General features: G+C 41.8%; 1 protein-coding gene across 2 annotated transcripts in view; it reads left to right on the top strand.

The window, feature by feature from the left end:
- The window catches only part of LOC145351961 (F-box/WD repeat-containing protein 11), a 193,331-nt gene that overhangs the window by 86,436 nt on the left and 82,919 nt on the right, over positions 1 to 23,976 (top strand). For both annotated transcript variants that reach the window (XM_080201796.1, XM_080201795.1), the window contains one exon: positions 4,748 to 4,970. In XM_080201796.1, coding sequence (XP_080057922.1) covers positions 4,748 to 4,970 — 223 coding nt within the window. The remainder of the gene's footprint in view (positions 1 to 4,747; positions 4,971 to 23,976) is intronic.

The raw sequence follows: 23,976 nt of genomic DNA, 5'->3' as shown, positions 1-23,976 counted from the left end.
GAGCTGACAAATGGAAAAACTTGCTGAACAAAAAAGTCACTGACAAAGTCAATTAACAATTTAAAAAAAAATAAATAAAGATGACCATTAGAGTGTGAAAAGGTAAGTGTCAAAATTAGTTGCAGTCTCAAGGTGTCACCCTCACCTGAGACTGAGCCAAACAAACACTCCCTTACTATCACCTGTCTGTTTTGCTCATAAGCGCACACAACCACCCCACCCCCCTCACGTGCACACAGTGTGTGTCCTTTCAATCATCACACTCGCTCAGTGCATACATCCGTGCGTGCACTCTCTTTAGAATCACAGAATCCCTCCAGTACAGGAGGAGACCATTTAGCTGATTGGGCCTGCACTGACTCTCCAACAGAGGATCTTACCCAGGCCCTACCCCATGTATTTACCTCATGAGTTGCTCTAACCTACACGTCTTCGGACACTGAAGGACGATTTTAGCAGGGCCAGTCCACCTAACCTGCACATGTTTGGACTGTTGGGGGGGAAACCGGAGCACTAGGAGGAAACTCATGCAGGTACAAGGAGAATGTGGAAACTCCACACATGGTCACCCAAGGCAGGAATCGAATAGGGGTCCGTGGTGCTGTGAGATGCTAATCACTGTGCTCTCTCCCTAAATGTCATCATATCCCCTCCCTCATTTTCCCCTTTTCTCTTCTCTCTCTCACAGGCCCTTTGCCGCGCAGCCCCCGCCCTCCCTCTCCTGCGTGTCCTCCCCTGCTTTCTTGTTCATCAGTAATGAAACAGACCGTGATTGGAGGAGAGCTCCTTGACAATATATTCACACTGACTCTTTTATCAATGCTTTCATCAAATTTGCACCTCAATAATGCCAACATCTTCATGCACAGGTTTGAACAAGACCTCTTCACTGCACAGGACCTTCAACTGATGCTATACACTAGATACATTGATATTTTCTTCCTTTGGACTCATAGTCAACAGTCACTGAAACAACTGTATGATGACATTGAGTTCTATCCCACCATCAGACTCACTATGGACTATTCTCTGGAATCAGTTGCATTCTTGGACGCGCACATCTCCATCAAGGATGGTCACCTCAGCATCTCACTACCGCAAGTCCACAGATAACCTCACGATGCTCCACTTCTCCAGCTTCCACCCTAAACACGTTAAAGAAGCAATCCCCTCCGTATACAAAGGATCTGCTCAGATGAGGAGGATCGCAACAGACACCTACAGACGTTGAAAGATGCCCTCATAAGGACAGGATATGGCGCTCAACTCATCAGTCGACAGTTCTGGCACGCCACAGTGAAAAACCGCACTGGCCCCCTCAGAAGACAAACCGGGACACGGTGGACAGAGTATCCTTCGTCGTCCAGGACTTCAACAACCAGTTCTTCATCTAGACACAACAGCCATGGGGACCAAATTCGCACCTTAAAACGCCGATATCTTCATACATAGGTTCGAACAAGACCTCTTCACCACAAAGTACCTTCAACTGATGCTATACACTATATACATGGATGACATTTTCTTCCTTTGGACTCATGGTGAACAATCACTGAAACAACTACATGATGACATCAAGTTCCATCCCACCATCAGACTCACCATGGACTACTCTCCGGAATCAGTTGTATTCTTGGACATGCGCACCTCCATCAAGGAAGGTCAGGTCAACTCAGCACTTCACTGTACTGCAAGCCCATGGATAACCTCATGATGCTCCACTTCTCCAGCTTCCACCCTAAATATGTTAAAAAAGCCATCTCCTACGGATGAGCCCTCCGTATACATAGGATCTGCTCAGATGAGGAGGATCGCAACAGACACCTGCAGATGCTGAAAGATGCCCTCACAAGAACAAGATTTGCGCTGAACTCATCAGTCCATAGTTCCGACAGCGAAAAACCACATCGACCCCCTCAGAAGACAAACATGGGATGTGGCAGACACAGTACTCTTCGTCGTCCAGTACTTTCCCGGAGCAGAGAAGCTACAGCATCCTCTCTGGAGTCTTTAACATGTCATTGGCGAGATGTTCATCTTCATCAATGCCATCCCTGCACCCCCACTTATTGCCTTCAAACACTGCACAACCTCAAACAGACCATTGTCTGCAGCAAACAACCCAGCCTTCTGGAGAACAGTGACCATGACACCACACAACCTTGCCACAGCAACCTCTAAGATGTGCTGGATCGTTGGCACAGGTGCCATCATCTCTCATGAGAACACCATCCACCAGGTACATGGTATATACTCTTGCAACTCAGCCAATGTTATCTACCTGATATGCTGCAGGAAAGGATGTCCCGAGGCATGGTACATTGGGGAGGCCGTGCAGACGCTACGACAAAGGATGAATGAACACCGCTCTATAATCACCGACAATGTTCTCTTCCTGTTGGGGAACACTTCAGACGTCATGGGCATTCGGCCTCTGATCTTCAGATAAGCGTTCTCCAAGGCGGCCTTCTTGACACACGACAACACAGTCGCTGAGCAGAGACTGATAGCCAAGTTCTGCACACATGAGGATGGCCTCATCCAGGACCTTGGATTCATGTCACGCTATCTGTAACCCTCACGACTTGCCTGGGCTTGCAAAATCTCACTAACTGTCCTTCTGGAGACAATAGACATCACTCTCATTTGCTTAACCCTCTCTCCACTCATTTTCTGTACCTCTAAGACTTGATTACCTGTAAAGACTTGCATTCCAACCATTATTTTGTAAATTGAGTTTGTCTTTATATGCCCTGTTTGTGAACTGAAATCCCACTCGCCTGATGAAGGAGCAGTGCTCCAAAAGCTAGTGGCTTTTGCTATCAAATAAACCTGTTAGACTTTAACCTGGTGTTATGAGACTTCTTACTTCATCAATTCATCCAGGGCCACGTGCAACACCCAGGTTGCAGGTTGAACAAATGTTCTTTAGAAAGTGGCCGCAAATGTAAGTGTAGTCATGTCAACACTCACTATGCTGTAGCGATTCAGTGCTTAAAAATATACATTTGAATGAAAATTAACTCTGTTCATGAAGTCTTTATTTAGATGTGCTGGTTGGAAACTTTAATATCTTGTTTTTTCTTAAATTAACGGTGACATTTTCTGCACAAGGTAAGGAATGTTGATGAACAAAGTGATTGCTGGAAATATGAAATTGAGTCTTGGGAATATCAGCAGGACCAGTACTACCTGAAGATGTTAACGGCTGGGTTAGATAAAGAGTAAAGCTCTCTCTACACTGTGCCCATCAAACATTCCTAGGACTGGTACAATACGGGGTTAGATACTGAGTAAGGGATACTGCTACATCCCAATGTTCTATCAAATACCCTCAGTCCATCTTGCATCTCTCAGTTCAGTAAATTGGATCTTTGATCGCTCATTGCCCTCCCTTCCCTCTCCTCCATCGTGGAGCAGATGTGTGGTGTGTTGATGGTTTGTGGTGTCTTTGACAGCAGCCATCTCAAAACTGCCCGATCTCTAGCACCCAACTGGATAGATGCCACAAGTGCATTGGAACATCAGCCCTTCCAAGTCCTGACTTGGCAACGTATCACCATTTTTCAATCACCTCTAGATCAAAATCCGGGGATTCCCTACTTAACAACATTGTAGGAGCACTTTCCCATCAATTTGAGGTTCCAAAAGAAGGCTTCAAGAACATCTGTGAATTAAGAAATGATGAGCTAACCGGCGAACCAGATCCTACAGAATGAACTTAATGTCCTCGCCTTGGTCTTAACCTGTTTGTCACTAAGTTAATGTCGGGTTTTACATTGTTTGAGCCAAACACACACCACTCTTTTCCACTTTTTTTTTTACATGCTTTTGTTCTTTTTACTTTAGCCTGTCTCCTCGGACCAGAACTCTGGCCACAGGTTGTTTGACAGAACATTGTAGTTGACTTTGATTGTGTCCCAACTCAGTATCCACACATGCACGTTTACTGCAGTGAGCACTGATCAGGAGCTTGGAGACAGTTGGATTGTACTCTTGTTCTCATTGATCAGCCCCACTCCAAAAGCTTGAGTGTGGTTGAGACATCCCAAAGTTGTAATGCGAGCCTTTCTCCAGATCAGAAGTGGATGAGATAATTACTGTGTCCTGACTGAGATTAGCTAACTCAGTGATTCTGATATTTCAATCTCATTTTCTGTGCTGTGCTCTTCTGCCTCTCCTGCTGCTTGACCTAGTTTCCCAGTATAACACCATGGAGAGATACATGACCAGATCAATACCATATCGGTCTCTTTGCCTCACTTAGGATGATCTGCTGTTGTCATTTTTTTTAAGTTAACACCTATGAGGCACCAAATTTAAAAGTAGGTAGGATTTAATTTTTGTACTTAAAGCTTATGTAGGCCAAGATCACAGAGCTGATTTAAAAACAATTTCTGCATATTTTCTTTGGATATATTGCACCTATTTAATTTGAGCTGCCTCGTGTATTGTGCATGTTTTCTGTCAAGTGAATATTTTTCAAAGGAGAATGCTGATTTATCAAGCTCAGCAGACCTTGATGTCTAAAATATTTCCTAAAAGCCTATTTGCTTTGACAGATCTGAATGCTGCTTTCTTGCTCCTATTCCCCACCCCCACCCATCTCAGCTTAGTGCCGAAAGTCTGCTGCAGTCTTTAAACTGTTTAGCATCGAAGCATCTGTATTGATTTGGTGTGGAACTTGAATTCAAGTATCCATAATGTTTTCGTCTCTTTTATTTCCTTTTCCGATTAATGAACCCAGATCACTAATGGACCCCCTTCTATGATCGTCTCCAGAAAGCGACCTTCAGGAAATTACGAAAAGGAGAAGGATTTGTGTATTAAATATTTTGACCAGTGGTCTGAATCTGATCAGGTGGAATTTGTGGAGCACTTAATCTCACGGATGTGCCATTACCAGCATGGACATATTAACTCGTATCTGAAACCAATGTTGCAGCGGGACTTCATCACTGCTTTACCAGGTAGGGGCAATAATGTATGAGAGAGTGAATGTGAACAGTGTGAGAACCTCTTTGGGTATAGGCATTTTAAATTAATAGAAATTTGAGAAGTCGAGATGAAGAGCCAAAGCCCAGTATGTCATGTATGATTAAAGTTGCAAACAATCAACTTGGAAGCACGAGTAAGTTACTGAGTGACCTAAGAGCAGGATATTTGCGTTCACAAGGTGGGGCTCACAGGAAGAAAGGCCGGCTGAATGAGCCAAGTGGCTTGATCATTCTGAGAAGCTGGGAATGAGTTAATTTGAGAAACAGACAGGAGGAAGATGATTTTGGTTGGTTTGGAGGTTAATAGAGAGAGGACAGACGCAATATCTGGTAAAGACAGGTAAGATGACTGTGGGAAGGATAAGTTTTCCCTGATTACAAGTATTCAGGTACATACCTGGAGCTTGGATGATAAAATGGGAATGTACAATAAGTTCTCGTCTGTCACATTGGTAAATTAATCTCGGATGGTTTTAAAAGTATGTGTAGGCCATTGAAAAAGAACTCCCAAAGCACAAATTATAAAATAGTTTTAAATATAAGCTGACTTCACCATCTCTGTTAATCCCTTTTGCAATGGCTTATGATGACCTCTATTTTTATGAAATTGGTAGTTATAAGACAAGGTGACTAAAGCTGTACTTAAATGAAGCTAAGCTTAGGTTTGCAAAGCCTGAAGAATACAAGTTGTTAAGAATCCCTCTCCCCTGATGCTAGCTGCAAGAGTGTCTCAAAGCCCCAAAGGATAATGTGAAACACTGGCTTAGTGGTGTATATTCGTTTGGAATAATGTGAGCAGCAATATACAGCCCAGTGAGGAACTGGTCCAGTCTTTATGTAAACAGTGAATGTAGAGTACTTATTAAAGAAAAACACACAGCAAGAACGACTGATGTACACCATGATACTCAAGTATAGTAATAACTAAACATACCACTTTATCTGAAATAATCTTTTGTTCTAAAAATACACCCACTTTCTCTGAACTAAGGCACCCCTTTTCCCAAACAACATCCACTTTATTAACTCTATAAGTCAAATCCAGCTCATAGCTACCACACAATACAGCTTAGGTGACCAAACCTGGGAAGCCATCTTTTGCTGGTTCAGTGAAGGTACGAAACTGTGTCTTTTAAAGGAGAATATCTACAATCTGCTGTTGCTGTAAAGGTTAGATGGATTGGGCCTCTGTGGCTCTGCTGAGATAGAACTGGCCTCTCTGAAGATTTTAGCGTACTTGGCTGTTGGATGTAACACCAACCTCCTTCCCCAATGTTCAGCCTCTGATGTGGTTTCGGCTGTCAATCTCAAATTCCTTGCCTTTAGAAGTTAGCATTTGTATAGCACTACTGACCTCTGATAAGCAATGTTTCTGATATGGTAATTCACACACCAGTTTTTCTAGTCGCCTACTAATCGTTACCGGGTAAATCGCATCTCATTATTCCTTTAGACACCTGATAATCTGTTAGTTGTCTTTTATTTTTGTTTTCGTCTCAAATTGACTGTTAACCCTGTTAACTTCCAAACACCTAACAAAGAGAATATTTTGCATTTGATATTTAAATGGCAGTGCAGACAATTCATTCAGCTTACTGTACCTGTCCTGGTGATAGCTCTTCAATTGGAGCTACTAACTTTAACATCTCACTGCTCTTTAATGTATCTTATTATGCCTTTTCAAATACTTTTAAACTTTATTATAGTCTCTACCTCAGTAATCATTTGTCGTAAAGCTTCAAGAAATCCGCTATGAAAGAATTTTTTCTTCTGTTTTGTATTACTAATGCTGTTTCAGGATATTTATGGATAATTACAGTGCTTTCAAGATCAGGTTGTAAACTTACCCACACTCTGAGCAGAGCTTTATGGCATTTGGTATTTCTGGAATCGTTACAAAAATGCCCAGTAGTTTGTCCTTTTTGGCATGTTGTAATTCTGATTGTATGACTTTGCTCCAAGTGGTGTGTTACTAATTCCAGCAACAAATTTGTGGCCCACTAACCTAAGCGTCAGGATAACAAATGGCTTTGAAGGCTCATCAAAGTTAGTTCTTTTGTTGCAAAACAACACTTTTTCCCATTTCAAATGAATTGACAGCCCCACGCAATACCAGATTAGGTATAATGCAGGTTACTATTTTCTGAGCACCACTGTGGTATTTCCCACACCTGCTGTCTGTGGGCCTGTTGGGATTAGGGAGAGGTTTGTGCCCTACATTGAGAAATTGAACAGATTCTGCCCAACCTTAGTTCATATACAGGCAAAGGGTGAAGAGTTGTTCCTCTCATCAGCTTTTTGAGATGAAAGGCCACTGTCTAACCCAGCTAAAGCACCAGCCAGTTCCTCAATATTTTCTGAGGACAATAAAGGTAGCTGTGCTTCTGATGACATGACTGACATCAATGCAAAATGTGCCATTAAATGATCTCTTAATTCTCGAAAGATGCATTATTTTTATGATAAAACACTTTGAGTCCTCTTTAACAGCTTGTGTGTCACAGGTTATTTATAGAATTAGTCTCAACATAGTTCCATTTAATCTAAAATACCTTAATGTTATACGATGTGTCTCATATGGTTCGCATATATTTATCTCAATTCTTCCTCATACCTGCAGCAACCATCTGCCCAGTACAGACCAATAAGAACATAGAACGTTACAGCGCAGTACAGGCCCTTTGGCCCTCGATGTTGCGCCGACCAGTGGAACCAATCCAATGCCCCTCTAACCTAAACTATTCCAATGTTATCCATATGCCTATCCACAGAACGCCCTTAAAGTTGGCGAGTCCACAACTGCTGCAGGCAGGGCATTCCACAACCTTACTACCCTCTGAGTAAAGAACCTACCTCTGACATCCATCCTATAATTACCACCTCTTAATTTAAAGCTATGTTCCCTTGTATTAGCCATCACCATCTGAGGTAAAAGGCTCTCACTGTCCACCCTATCCAATCCTTTGATCATCTTATATGCCTCAATCAGGTCACCTCGTAACCACCTTCTCTCCAATGAAAATAACCTCAAGTCCCTCAGCCTTTCCTCATAAGACATTCCCACCATACCAGGCAACATCCTGGTAAACCTCCTCTGCACCCTTTCCAATGCCTCCACATCTTTCTTATAATGTGGCGACCAGAACTGTACACAATACTCCAGGTGCGGCCGCACCAGAGTTTTGTACAGTTGTAACATGACCTCACGGCTCCAAAATTCAATCCCTCTACCAATAAAAGGTAAATAACTATCTATCTTTGACATAAAAAAAGCTGGAAAATCTCAGCAGGTCTGGCAGATGGATGGAGAAAAATTTCGAGTCCATATGACTTTTTCAGAGTCAGACAACTGACTGGAAATGTGGTCAGGCATGATGACCAAATAGCTTGTACATATTACCAAATAACCAGGAGATGGCAGTGTTACTCTGACTGTTCTTCCTGAACCAAGCTTTTAAAACTCTCATTCATCTCATGCCATGGAAATTAATGATATGGCTGGGCTTTAAACTGGTATGCAAGATGGAATCTCCCAAACCCTTTAGTTTAATATTCACCACACCATATGGGATTCCTGTCTCGCAAGGAACTCTATTGAAATAGCTTCGTTCAGAGTGTAGCGTGAGACTGGTTAATGCTTTGACTGGATAGAGCTGGAATAACAGATGAAAGCCACATTTGAACTGATAGCATACCCACATCTGGATTCAACTGGCTTCTTTATCCCTTCTCCACCTATGTGAAAACAAATCTTTCAGAATGTTTAAAAGTGCATCTCAGCTCAGGCAGTCAGCCTCCAGAGGGGGCTGTTTACAGTATTAAAGAGAATCAAATCTCTATTTTAATCAGAAAAGTTGTATTCTATGTGCTGAATTTCTTTGCTTGTGTGTCTCTTCCTCACCTTCCTCCAAAATAAATATATTTGGATCAGCAAGAGCTGCTCAGTGGCGTTGCATGGTGTCAGACTGATTTAGTAACCGAACATGACTTCATCTTGCTCACTTGAGGATTTGGCCTTTGGTCACCAAGATCTTGGGCATCCTCCACATAACCCTGGTGTCAGCGAGATATATTTGGTAATGGATAATAAATTAGCCCCATGGGCAGGGCACCCGGTGCAAAGCGTAGTGCACGGTAGCCTGCTTAAGTCCCTAAATTGCATGCAAACTGGCCAATGATCCGTGTTTGGGCTTGTGGAACATTTAGTTCAATGTGTTGGAGCATTAACATTAAACAAATATTCTTGAAGGGAAACGGGTGACCAGCCAGAATAAGCATCTACATTTGAAATATTTTGTATCAATGGAAACATTTCTAATGTTGAATATTAAGAGTGGGACTAGAGAAACATTTAGAACCATAGAACATTTCTTAAATTGCTGTATTTCCTGTATATATAAAGTGAAATATTGCTAACTGTTTTCTTGGGTAGGGGAGAGACATGCTACTGCTGTGTTCACAGGCCTTTTCTTCAGCCCACACTATTTCTCTTTCTGAAAAATAACTTTCTATTGCATCAATCAAAAATTGGAATTTAAGAGTTAGCAAGGAAGCCGAAGGGAGTGTTTTTAGACCTCGGTTAATTGAGGGGCAGTTATTGAAGTGGGCACCATAAAACGGGTCAGGTATAGCAGTCAGAGAATCATAGAGGTTTACAGCAAAGCAATGTCCATTGCTGCTGTTTTTTTTTCCACTAAGCTAGTCCCAATTGTCTGTGTTGGGCCTGTGTCCCTCTATACCCGACTTATCCATGTAACTGTCTAAATGCTTTTTAAAAGCCAAAATTGTACCTGCCCCTACTACTACTACCTCTGGCAGCTCATTCCAGATATTCACCACCCTCTGTGAAAAAACTGCCCTGTTGGACCCTTTTATTATCTCTCCCCTCTACCTTAAAACCTATGTCTTCTGGTTTTGGACTCTCCTACCTTTGGGAAAAGATGTTGACTATCTACTTATAGCCCTCCTTTTTTACAGACCATTAAGATCACTCCTAAGCCTCCTACGCTTGAGGGAAAAAAGTGCTGGTCTGTCCAGCCTCCTCTCATAACTCAAACCATCAAGTGCTGGTAGCGTCCTAGTAAAGCTCCTCTTCTTTCTAGTTTAATAATATCCTTTCTGTAATGGGGTGACGAGAACTGTACACAGTATTCCAAGTGTGGCCAAACAAATGTTTTGTACAACTTCAACAAGACATCCCAAATCCTGTATTCAGTGTTGACCAGTGAAGCCAATCATGCCAAATGCTGCCTTCGCCACCCTGTCCACCTGTGACTCCACTTTCAAGGAGCTATGAACCTGTACCCTAGATTTTTGTTCTATAACTTTCCCCAACACCCTGCCATTAACTGAGTAAGTCTTGCTCTGGTTCAGTCTACCAAAGTGCATCACCTCACATTTATCTAAACTAAACTCTGCCATTCATCAGCCCACTGTCCAATTGATCAAGATCCTAATGCAATCCTAGATAACCACCTTCACTGTCCACTATGACAACAATCTTGATATCATCTGCAAACTTACTAACCATACCTCCTAAATTCTCATCCAGATCATTAATATAAGTGACAAACAACAGTGGATCCAGCACCAATCCCTGAGGCACAACACTGGCCACAGGCCTCCAGCATAGTGATAATGGAGGCCTGTAACCAGTACTGGTGGTCTGAAGGTTTGAGCCAGTGTCCCTGAAATCATAAATTCAAATCCCTCTGTGGCATATTGACAATCAGAAAATAAATCAATCTGGAAATAAAAATCTGATATCAGTAAAAATGACAGTGAAGTTGTCCAGGTTATCATGACTGGTTCAATAATGTCCTTTAGGGAAGGAAGCTTCCATTATTTTCTAGGTCTGGCCTATATGTGATTCTCATTGCATACTAGTGTAGTTAATTCTTAGCTGCCTTCTGGAGTGTCATAGCAAGTCACATTTGGACTGCTGGAGCCAGCAGTCAATGCCTGTCACGCCCACAACCCAAGAGTGAATAAATGGAAAAAAAGATGAGATGTATTTCCTGAAAGGAGAGAAGTGGGATTAATCTGTTGAAAGAAAGAGAGCATTTGTGTCTAATTGCTTTTTCCTATCCCTAGAAATGTTTTTATTACAAGGAAACTTTCCAACCAGATTAAGCTCAGGACTTTTTTTGTAAAGCTTTATTCAAAGAACTTTCAGCACCTGCCTGAGATTATAGGAAATGTATGGGAGTTGATGACTGATGTAGTGAGTTGCATTCTTTGGGGGATGTTGGTTCGTGCAGAGGACAGACTGGATTGACAGTCATTTGTTTGCATGAGCTCTGAACGGAAAACATTTTGGATTCAAGTGGCATAGCACAATCTGAAACTGCTGGATTAATTGGCATTAATTTGAATGGGGTAAAATTCAGGGAACTTTATTCTACATTCACTTTATCTAGGTTGGGAGTGTTTCAGGTCAACACCAGGCACTGGAAATAGAAAATTGTTCCATTTTCTACTGTGGCATTATTTGACTTGTGGCTCTATAAGGCTGTTTAATTTCGTGACCTACGTAGCTTGGATGGTACAGTGAGTACTTGATAGGAGAGAGGATGCTCAGACCCATTTCCTGATGTCCTAACTCTGGTGATTGTGGGATGAGTGCATGGCCAGAGTGAAGCAGTGTTTCCACTGCAGCTCCACTGGTTAATGCAAATAGTTTCAGGCGAAGATATCTAACCTGTAGTTGCATGGCTCTGACGTTCATACTGAAAACGTAGGTCACTTGGTCTGGTGTGAACTCAGTTCTTCTTTCTTAGTTTGCCCTATTTTTGAATTTTATGGATTTTGGGGTTTGGGAAGAGCTGATCCTCATGATAACTCATAATTTGGATTTCAGAATTGTACGCCATGAAGACCACATGGCTTAACTTCAAACGAGAGAAAGGGAGCCCTGGCCAATGTTCATTCCTTAATTAACATCATGACAAAGAAGATTATCTAATCGTTATGAATTTACTATCTCTGGGAGTGTGTAAATTAGCTGCTTCACTTTCTATATTACAACAGTGGCTGCATTTCAAAAGCACTCTGACATGTCTGCTGTTCATGAAAGGTGCTATATAAATGCAAGCCTTTTTTCTCTCTCGTTTCTATTTCTGGTGCCTGGTGTTGACCTGAAACACTCCCAACCTAGATATAGTGAATGCAGAATAAAGCTCCCAGAATTTTATCCCATTCAAATTAATGCCAATTATTCAGCAGTTTCAGACTGTGCTATGCCACTTGAATCCAAAATGTTTTCCGTTCAGAGCACATGCAAACAAATGTCCTCTATATGATCCAACATCCCCCAAAAAATGCAACTAGACACCTGCAATTAATGGAAACAATGGATACTTATTCATGTATCCCTTTGCAGCAAAGCCTTAGGGATACCAGGTTTAAGGCAATGGAATGTAAGTGAAGGGCTTTACATGTGATTAAAAAGGAGCCTCTCGTTACCTCAGTGTATGGTCAAAATAACGTGGCTTTTGTCGGTCTGTTGTTCACATGCAACAATACATCTGTATTGTCAGGAAGAGGTTCGTTTTAATAATTGGTACCTATAATGTGGTACAGTTTATGCCTGTGAACTTTGACCTATACAAGATTTGAAACAAACATTCAGTGGGTTACTGCTGCTGATGACTTTCTTGCAGATCGTCTCCAAGGCAAGTACACCATTCCTTAGATATTGTGGCCAAAACTGTAGCTACCTCTTCTGAATCTTAAGATGCAGGCCATTAGATCCCGGGAATTTGTCAGCTTATAGTCCATTAAGTTCCTCTAATACTTTTTCCAGTACTTACCTTGCATCCTTTACCCCTTACTCACCTTCTCTGCCTAGAACCTGTTTTGTTTCCTCCAGTGTAGAAAAAAAGCACAAGGTAATTTGTATAATCACTGCCATTTCCTTGTTTCCTCTGATCCTTTCTGTTTCTACCTTGAAAAGACTATCGTTTACTTAATTAAAACAAAATGCTGGAATAGCTCAGCAAGTTTGGCAGTATCTGTGGAGAAAGAAATAGAGTTAATGTTTTGAGTCTGTATGACACTTTAAAGCATTTTTCTGTATTTCAGTTTTTTACAAGATGGAAGGTAGGGGCAAGTTAGTTTAACATCTATTATTAGCACGATGCTGGAGGAAATAGCTAATCATTTAGGAAAGCTGAATATAATCAATGTTTGTATGAAAACCAAATCATGTTTGACAAATTTGCTCAAATTCTTTTGGATTGTAACAGGGAGAGAAGATAGAGGAGAACGTGTAGATGTAGTGTATTTAGATTTCCGAAAGGCATTTAACACTGCCACTTAAGGGACTGTTACGTAAAGTAGAAGCCATAGAATTGGAAGAAGTATGTTAGCATGGATTGAAAACTGGCTGTCATGTGGAACAGTAAGAAGCCTCTTAACACCAGGTTAAAGTCCAACAGGTTTGTTTGGTAGCACAAACAACAAGTTTTCAGAGTGCTGCTGCTTCATCAGGTGAGTGGGAGTTCTGTTCACAAGCTGGGCATATAAAGACACAAACTCAATTTACAAAATAATGGTTGGAATGTGAGTCTTTACAAGTAATCAGGTCTTAAAGGTGCAGACCAAGAGGACATATGGCTACAAGATAAAGGGCTGGTCAGTTAAAACTGAGGTGCATAGAAATTTCTTCTTGCAGAGTGGTAACTGTCTTGAATTCTCTGCTCCAAAAATTGCTGGAAGGTGGATCATCAGAAGTGTTTAAAGTGGAAGTGGATAAATATTTGCTAAATTGTGGAATTAGGGGGCTATGGGGCAGTGGCACAGAAAAGAAGTTGAGGCTGGCATAGATCAGCCACGATGTCCCTCACCCCGCAAAATCAGCTTCGTCTGTCTTTTGTTGGTTTCTAAATCTCTCCCAACCCTCCAGCTCCTATACCTTGCAATATTATAAGTAAGCCCCTCGGATCAATCATTTTTGAGTTTTAGTTTTTCAATGGAATGTATTTTTGTTGAACATTTTGACTTTAGGTGCCATATCTTTTAGTCTGTTTGTCCAAGCAATTGTAGCCACTCATGTTATTGGTTTTGATTACATTTAGCATTCCTGTTTGGGATTGTGTCATTCTTAATCTTAATCTGAAATTTAAGTGCATTTTGATCTTTTTCCCAGAGTATTATTTACAATGAGACTAAACCTATCTTATTGCTCAAAACAAGATCTTAAGTATCTTGTCCCCAGTTTGAATGTATCCTAGAAAACTGACAAAAGCATTCTTCAAAAACTCATCTTCTGCACCACCTTTGTCAATTTGATTTGTCCATTATATGTACAGATTAAAGTTTCCCATGATTATTGCAATACATTTGTGTCAAACTCCAGTTATTTCTTGCTAATACTCTGTCCAATGGTGTGATTAGCTGTAGGGGCTGATAAGTGGCTCCCACCAACATTTTCCAATTCTTGCTTTCTATGATGTCTCCTGTCATTAAATGCCAATGACCTGTCCAGCTGTGTACAAGGAGTGACCATTTGGTGTGGGTGGTGGATGTTTACCTGTACTGCAGTAAGAGGCAATGCCTTTAGGAGTGACTGTCAGTTTGAACAAAAATCAAAGTCTGACTTACAGCATTGTTTAATGATTCAATAAAGCTGCAGTAATGGAGCTGGTCTTGTGTGAAACTCCATTCCCACAGCCAGTAGATGGAGTTATTGTGGTGTGGTATGTATATTGTAACCTACGTAAAGAGATGTTGTAAATGAGCGACATTTCCTTGGGGAGTTTCAGCCAATTTCTCCAGTTGCTGGTTGGGTCACTGGCCAATTATGTTAGTGCTTCAAACATACCTCCTGTTTCATTGGCTAATGATCCATGATCCTGTACTGCAAACAAAATTAAGACATTGTTGAAGATGTTTTGATTCTGAGTTTTCTAAATGGGCATCCATTGTATGTCCAAAAGTAACCTGGAAGGTTAGTACTATTTCAAATAGCCACAGCGTTTTTGCCAATTCCCAGATCTGGGGCGTGAAGCCACTTAGATCAGGAATTGGGTAAACTTGACACAATGGATGGTTAGTAACTTGTCTGTCTGCAGTGTCCCTCCTATAAAGAAAAATGCACAGAAACTCTCCTTCAGCTGAGGACTGTTTAAGTTTAAAGTTCATTTCTTAATTAATAGTATAATAAAGAGAGATATGACAAAGCACCTTGGTCCCATCTCATGCAGTGGGAGGATTTTATAGTTAAGGGAACAAACAGATAGACTTTGCTACAGATGAGGTTCCAGGACCTAAGTTCAATTCCCGGCTTGTGTCACTGTCTGTGTGGAGTTTGCACATCCTCCTCGTGTCTGCGTTGGTTTCCTCTGGGTGCTCCGGTTTCCTCCCACAGTCCAAAGATGGTGTGGGTTAGGTTGATTGGCCATGCTAAAAAATTGCCCTTAGTGTCCTAAGAGGCGTAGGTTAGAGGGATTAGTGTGTATATATGTAGAGAGATGGGGATAGGGCCTGGGTGGGATTGTGGCCAGTGCAGACTCAATGGGCCGAATGGCCTCTTCCTGTACTGTAGGGTTTCTATGATTTCTATGATGGTGTATTTGTGCCAAGGTTGAGATTGTTGCTGGCTTTTCAGCATCTTGAATTCGGGGGAACAGTCAGAAGTTGTTCTTCATATTGGTGCTAGTGGCATTGGTAGAAAGAGGAATGTGATCTGTGGTTAGATTTTGGGGAATAAGGAGAGACTATGTAGGACCTCATTGGTAGTAATCTCAAGCTTACTTTCGGGGCCACACATTAGTGAGTACGCAAATCAGAGAGTAGAACAGATGAATGCCTGGCTGGAAAGACGGTACAGGTGGGAGGGCTTTAGGTTCCTGGAGTAATGCAGGAAGTGGGACCTCTGGGGCTGTGTGCCTGGCTGCTGGGGGCAGTCTTGCTTTGTCGTTTTTGCTCTTTTTCTCCTTGCATTCTCGAGAATATTTTCATTCTTTTCAGTAACCTGAGAAGAAGGCATACTGTGGAAAAAGGACATGTGGATTACGGTTTCAATAATTAAGTAAATGGTTATACTGCAGTTAGAAGATTTAAATCTAAGGATAATAGATGAGATCCAGAGTGCTATTGCCAGCTGCAGAGGGTCATTAAACCCCTGACTCCATGCTTCCAGACAGTACAGTTTTCTCTGATTATAACAGCTGCAGAAGATGCTATTGATCCCATTTCTGAAATAATCAATATTACTTTCTTTCCTTCCCACCCCCCCTCCCCCAATACCTTCTCTGCCATCCTGGCCAGCTGACATTTTGTCATTCTAGCTTTTATAAATAGGCTGCACTGCTTGCTTATTGCTCCAGCCAAAGCACTGAATTAAGGGATATAGTTTCATGTCTCTTTAGGATTTCCTAAGGAAACGTTGCACTTGTGTTCTGCTTGTGTCCTCCTTGATAGGATCCAGTGTTATGTTGATTGAAAAGCCGGGGGGGTGGGTGGTGGTGGCGGTGGTGGTTGTTTTTAGAACCTGACCTAGGAAGTCCTTATCTACAAGAAAGCAGTGTGTTAGGCCATTCAGGTCATCAAACATTTTTCAATCATTTCTTTTGATAATGGTCTATCTTCACTTTATCGACCTGCCTCCATCTCTTTTAATACCCTAGCCCAACAAAAATCTATCAGTCTCAATTTAGAAATGTTCACTTTCCCCATAACTCTGCCTTTTCATCCAACTGGAATTTGTTCCTCGAAATGTTTACTTCACAGACACTGAGCTTATGGGCAATTTGGTGATATCGATGTGCATTCTACATACACAGCTGGTGCTGTGGTTTCCTGGGGTGGGCTGGCTTTACATGGAATTGCTATGATCCAGAGCTGCCAGACCATGGGGAAGGTATGCTGCATACTGGGTTTGCTGTATACACACCAGAGAGCTTACAGATTGACTCATCTGCAAGAGCATTTGACTAGAATATATTTGACATTTTAAAGCAGACACTCTGTATCCTTCCTATGTGCAATCATTAACAAGATGGGGGTTAATTTGAACAGCCCTGATTTCTCCCCTCACTACCTGTCTGTAAACAGAACGTGCAAGCGTGTTTTTGATTTTTGATTGCTCCCTTTATAAATGGTGGCTTTTGTTCTCCAAATCAAATTTGGAGTGTTCGAATTCTTCAGGAATACCTTGCACATCAAATTTGAGATAAGATAAAATAAACGGATTGGTTTATTTCACATGCACAAAAAATGCAGAAAGGGGTTTTGCAATCTTTGCCCCATTTTGCCGTAAAAGAGAGAGAAGGGAAAGAAAGGAGTACAGGGCCAGACAAAAATAAAAATACAAGTTATGGTTTTTCACAAGTCTGATGGAGTGCTTTTGCAAAGCGTAAGTTAGTTGACTGTGTCATCCACTTTTACAGAAGCGAGACTTTGACAAGGGGAGAAGACATGAGTTGATTTAGACTTGAAGGCACTAATTCAAGTGTTCCAGTGGTGAACAAAGTTCCTTCTGCTACTATCTGTTTGGTAAGATAGTAGACAGTGATAGACCATTTGCCTGGAATCCTGTTTTCTTCAGAGGTCAGAACAGTCATTGAAGATAAGATCCAAACAGTCTATTAATTAAAGGCATTCAGGCAGCTCAAGTTTCTGACATGTGACAGTGTAGTTTCAGGTTGATGAGGCCCTGTTTGAAACCCATTGTGTTTCTGAGCAGGTAATGGTCAGGCCATTAACATCACATCGGATGCTGGCGCCCTTGGCAACATAGTCTCTCTAGTGGCCAGAATTCTGCTTTAGAAATGCAAAGAAGCTTTGGTCAGCTCCAGGAAGGGGTATTACTGATAACGAGACTGCTGGTTTGTCGAAAGGTTAGAAATTCCTCTGATATGAGTAATGGCAAGTCAGGATAAAACCTTGTCCATTTTTAAAATATAAGTTGTTTTCGCATAGTAGCCTGATTGACTCTGACTCTGTATTTTTCCTCCTACCTCAACTGGGTCAACAATGGAATAATTTTAAATAATGATGCCTGCCTTGAATGCATTTAAACATGTTTTTGAAAAGTACAATTCTGTGCAAGTTGAAACCCTGGCTACATGAGCATTATTTAGCTCCTGGGACACCTTCCCAGTTAACTCGTGTTTTACTTTCTTTTACTGATCCCTCCCATTCATTTATAAATATTCTGGGACAAGCTATCATTACAAATTTTGAGAGCGTATGAGCCATTTCAATGCATCCTGACTTACTTGTGCTTCAATATTGGTTAAGGCATGGAATTTGGTGACAAACGCAAGGCCGTTCCTCAATCCATCTCCAGTGTGATAGAAGGTCGCAAGTATGTGTGTCATATTTTTAAGTTTGGATAACCATTTTGCTTGCTATTGTACAAGTCAGCGATGTCTCAGAAAAGGCTCTCATAACATATGAATTATGAGCTTAATAGGAGCAGCAATAGGTCATTAGGCCACTTGAGTCTGCTCCACCTGTCAGGTAAGGTCATGGTTGATTTGATGGTGATTTGAACTCCATCTTTCCTTCTGACCCCCTATATCTATTGGGCCTATTAGAACCATAGAAAAGTTTTACAGCGCAGAAGGAGGCCGTTCAGCTCATCTTGTGCATGCCAGCCTCCAGAACACCCAGGTGCCTGTGCTCCATTTTAACTGGAACTTTTTTTTATTTTTAAAATTTGTCTCCTGGTTCTAGTCTCTCCCTCAAGGAGAAACATTCTTTCAACATCCACTCTGTCGTATCTCCCCAGCATAATAATATCAATAAGATCACCTATTGATCTTTTAAATACCAATGGATACTGTTTGGAGAATGTCTTTGTCTTTATGTGGTGTGTGCCATAGTCATGTGACTTGTTGTAATCTTTGGTGTATAAAGGCTTGCAAGCAAGCCATTTTATGCAACACCTGGAACGTGGTGTCTGAAGTGTGCACCTGAAGTTGAGTGGATTTTTATAACTGTATAAGCCAGCAGCTCTGCTAAACAGCAGAGAATCATTAAAATTTCTGTCTGCCACTTTGCGAAGGATATTGACTGCTTGGTGAGTCAGTGTGGCTTTGAATATTTTAGTAGCTGCTCCTACAGAGATGCCCTGTCTCAATGGCAAAACTATAAAATTGCCATAGACAAAAAACCTGACCAAATCAGAGCAGCAACTCTTATCAGTGCTGGGCAGAGTACCACCAGCTTTAGTGCAGCTCTCACTAAGAAACAGAAGAGCCAGGCTTAGGAAATTTCAGAGCTCTTAAAGATCAACTTTAAGCCTTGTACTAATATTACTTAAGAATTCTGTGTGCTCAATGCCAGAGCTCAGGAAGTGGGGGAGACCGTTGCCCAGTATATGATTGCTTTGAGATATCTAGCTGAATGTTGAGCTCAGGCAACTGAAGGATGATATGATCAGAGATAAGATTGTTTTAGGAATAAGCGATCCTACTGTGGGAGCACATTCGCTGAACAAAAAGAAGCTTTTTCTCAAGAAAACTATTGACATGCAGAAGCTCTTAAATGGTCAGCTGCAGAGTAATAATGGGAGAACTGACCAGGCTTTGAACTCTTCTGAGAGGCAGTTCAGATCTTCCCAGCACAAAACAGTGGAAAGAAGGAAGACCTATTTGCAGAAGGTTTAGCAGAAAGATCAAGGCCAGAATACTGTTGCTGACAGCACCACGCAAAAAAGCAAGTACGTCCAGCATGGCGAACGCAATATTGAAACTGCAAGGAGCTGAATCACCTTGCACACAACCATTTTGCTGGAAAGATGATAAGCAGGTCTATAAAAAGGATTGCTGGAGAGATGTTGGTTGATGAACCTGGCGAATCACTTATACCATAGAACAGGTTGGTACCATCATGTCATGGCGAAAAATGGTTTGTGATTATTGGATTGATTATTGTGGAAGGAGAGTATCAAATTAATATGAAGTACCAGCTATATCCCAGTGTTGTGTCCAATCATGAGCTTTGCAGACCTCACTCAAGTTGCTCAGGGTGGTGCCCCAAAAATAAAGCCAAAGTTAAAATTTAAGCTATGTCATGAAATGATAACTCCAAGAGGGCAAGCTTATGCTGAGAGCCTATGCAATTGGAAGAAAGATGATCTACAATTCCAGTCAGTAAGCACTTGCAAAATTTACTCATCTCAGTTCAAACAAGTCAAAAGCTTGGACTGTTTGCATAGGCTCTCAGCTTAAGCTTACCCTCTGGGAGTTAACATCACTTCATGACATAGCTTCAGTTTTAACTTTGGAACATAACATAAGAAATAGGAGCAGGAGTAGGCCATCTATCCCTTCGAGCCTGCCCCGCCATTCAGTAAGATCATAGCTGATCTGAAGTCGATCAGTTCCACTTTCCCGCTCTCTCCCCATAACCCTTAATTCCCTTGTCTATCAAAAACCTATCTACCCGTGACTTAAATATATTTAACGAGGTAGCCTCCACCACTTCAACGGGCAGAGAATTCCAGAGATTCACCACCCTTTGAGTGAAGAAGTTCCTCCTCAACTCCGATCTAAACTGCACCGCCTTATCTTCAGGCTGTGCCCTCTAGTTCCGTTATCCTTTCTAAGCGGGAAGAATCCCTCTATCTCTATCCTATCCATCCCCTTCATTATCTTATATGTCTCTATAAGATTCCCCCCTCATCCTTCTAAACTCTGAGTACAGACCCAGTCTATTTAGTCTCTCTTCATAGTCCAACCCCCTCATCTCTGGTATCAGCCTAGTGAACCTCCTCTGCACTCCCTCCAAGGCCAATATATCCTTGTGCAAGTGTGGCGACCAAAACTGCACACAGTACTCCAGCTGCGGCCTCACCAGTACCCTGTACAGTTGCAGCAAGACCTCCCTACTTTTATATTCTATCCCCCTCGCTATAAAGGCCAACATTCCGTTAGCCTTCTTGATCACCTGCAGACTGGGTTTTTGCGACTCATGCACAAGCACCCCCAGGTCCCTCTGCACCGTAGCATGCTGCAGCTTTTCGCCTTTTAAATGATAATCCCTCCTACTATTATTTCTGCCAAAGTGGTTAACCTCACACTTGCTAACATTATACTCCATCTGCCAGGTCCTCGCCCACTCGCTTAGTCTATCCAGATCCCTCTGCAAACTTTCCACACCCTCCACGCATTTCGCTTTTCCACTCATCTTCGTGTCACCAGCAAATTTCGTCACCCTACACTCAGCCCCCTCCTCCAGATCGTTGATATAAATGGTAAATAGCTGTGGCCCCAACGCCGATCCCTGCGGTACTCCACTAGTCACCAACTGCCAATCAGAATAGCACCCATTGACACCAACTCTCTGCTTCCTATTAGATAGCCAATCCTCTATCCACGCTAACACCTTATCCCCAACTCCGTGCACGCTAACCTCCTGTAGCAACCTTTTATGAGGCACCTTATCAAACGCCTTTTGGAAATCTAAAAACACCACATCTACCGGTTCCCCTCTTTCTACCGCACTAGTCACATCCTCAGAGAAGTCCAATAAATTCGTCAAACACGACTTCCACTTAACCAATCCGTGCTGCGTCTGCTCTATCAAACCATTCTTTTCTAGGTGCCTCGCTATTTCTTCTTTGACGACAGATTCAAGCATCTTTCCAACTACAGACGTTAAACTAACCAGCCTATAATTCCCTGCCTTTTGTCTGCTACCTTTTTTCAACAGCGGCGTAAGACTTGCCGTTTTCCAATCTTACGGCACTTACCCGGAATCCAGCTAATTTTGGTAAATAATTACTAAGGCATCCACTATCACCCCTGCCATTTCTTTCAGAACCCTGGGATGCATTCCAACCGGTCCTGGGGACTTGTCCACCTGCAGTCCCGTTAGTCTATCAAGCACTATCTCTCTAGTGACAGTAATCGCATTCAGGCCCTCAACTCCTACCATCCTTCTATCTTTAAGATCTGGCAAACTACTCGTGTCCTTCTCTGTGAAGACCCGAGGCAAAAAACTTATTGGCTTTATTTGGCTTTATTTTTAGGTCACCACCCTGAGCAATTTGAGTGAGGTCTGCAAAGCTCATGATTCGACGCAACACTGGGATATAGCTGGTACTTCACATTAATTTGATGCTGTCCTTCCGCAATAATCAATCCAATAATCATAAACCATTTTTCCCCAAGACATGATGGTATCAACCTGTTCTATGGTATAAGTGATTTGCCAGGTTCAACATCGGATATCTCTCCAGCAATCCTTTTTATGGGCCTGCTTTTCATCTTTCCAGCAAAAGATGACTTTTGCTGGAAAGATGGTGACTCTCCATGTGCTATGAGAGATTTGCAGTTTTTCACATGGCACAAAGCCATTTCGTGGATCTTAAATGGCTTCCTGGTGAACATCATCTACAAGTGGATGAGTGTCTAAGACCAACTCAACTTCTTCCAAAGAGAGCTCCTTCTGCCCTGAAGTCTAGTCTGAAAAACAATATAGAGGGGCTCCAAAAGGTTGGAGCAATGAAGAAAGTGACACCTCTTACAGACTGAATTAGCAGCAAGTTAACAGTGGAACAAACTGGATAACTGAAAGAATGTACAAATCCAAAGGATATCAAGGCTTTGAAAAGTTCTCACTACTCCATGCCAATCAATAGAAATGTTGCCATATCTTTCAAAGATAAAGATTATTAGAGCTGTAGGTGTGAAGTTGGATGAAAGAAGCAGTTTCCTGACTACGTTTTGGATGCGATTTGGAAGGCACCCATGGTTGTGATGCCATGTGGCATTCTTACTGCTCTGGAATGAGTGTCAACAACAGCAGCATGAGATAGTCAATGATGATCTAGGACTGAAAGCAATCGTGGATGACTTGGTAGTCAATGGATGTGGCGATGCAATGGGAAAAGCCAATGCAGACCATTATCTGAATCTGAGGCAGAGAGATAACTCTCCAGATGAAGCTGAATGAAAAAGAACTGTAACTGAAGATGCCGCATGTCTTCAGAGTTAAGAGCCACATTTATTGCATCGATTTGAGACAGTAGCTCACCACCATCCTGAATGAATGAAAAGTAAACAAAACATGCTTGTTAAATGAGACTGTGCTCTTAGGAGGGAATGCTACATTGTCAGAGAAGCGCTGTTGACCTGTGGAGTTGTCTGCCTTTTCCGGTTGATGTCAAAAGATCCCACTGCACTATTCAGAGATGAAATCCTGCTGGATCTCAAGTCAAGATTTTGCTGTTAACCAACAACATTAGAAACATATTTGTTCGTCATGAGCCTCATTGCTGTTAGTGTAAGCTTGCTGTTCAGAAAGGCCCTAAAGTAACATGACAAGGTGTTACAGAAATATGTCATGTGGGAAATGTGAACTTGTCCGCTTCGGCAGGAAGAATAAAAAAGCAGCTTTTTATTTAAATGTGGAGTGATTGTACAGAAGAACCTGGGCATCCTGGGTATGTGAATCTTGATAGTATCTTGATGTTCTGCACTCAAGTCTTTAATCAGACTATGGCAAGCCTCTGGCACTTTTCCAAGCATCCTCTTTAAATTACACTAATTTACTGTTGTAGGTCAGGCATGCACATGGTCTACAATGAAAATCATGCAAATAGAAAACTGGTCATTTCAATTTGATCAATCTGTCCCTACACGTACATTGTATACAATCTTAAACACAGTCAGGTTTTCAGATGGTACATGGATGGAATGTTATTAATTGTTCACCTGCTGTCTGCTCCTCCCTTGGGTGACGCTCCCTCTCTGGAGAATTTCACTGCTGTAGCAAGTATTGCTGCTGATCCTTTGCATTTATTGGATATGGATGAGCTCTGGAGCTGATTTTGTTTATCCTTGTGCACTTGGCGAACTCCCACATTCTTCATCAGCTGTCTGTGTGAAAGTGCAGTTTCTTTTGTATGGGTGTGTCTGCGGTTATGACAATATAGTTGATTATTCATTTTCATTGTATACAATTAAGGTGATTAATGTGTGCTGACTTTTGTTGAGAATGTTGAATGTTTGTACTCTGAACA

This window comes from Carcharhinus amblyrhynchos, chromosome 13 (assembly GCF_965287045.1).
Source record: "Carcharhinus amblyrhynchos chromosome 13, sCarAmb.v2.hapA, whole genome shotgun sequence".
NCBI lineage: Eukaryota > Metazoa > Chordata > Chondrichthyes > Carcharhiniformes > Carcharhinidae > Carcharhinus > Carcharhinus amblyrhynchos.
This window is presented reverse-complemented; position numbering and strand designations above follow the sequence as displayed.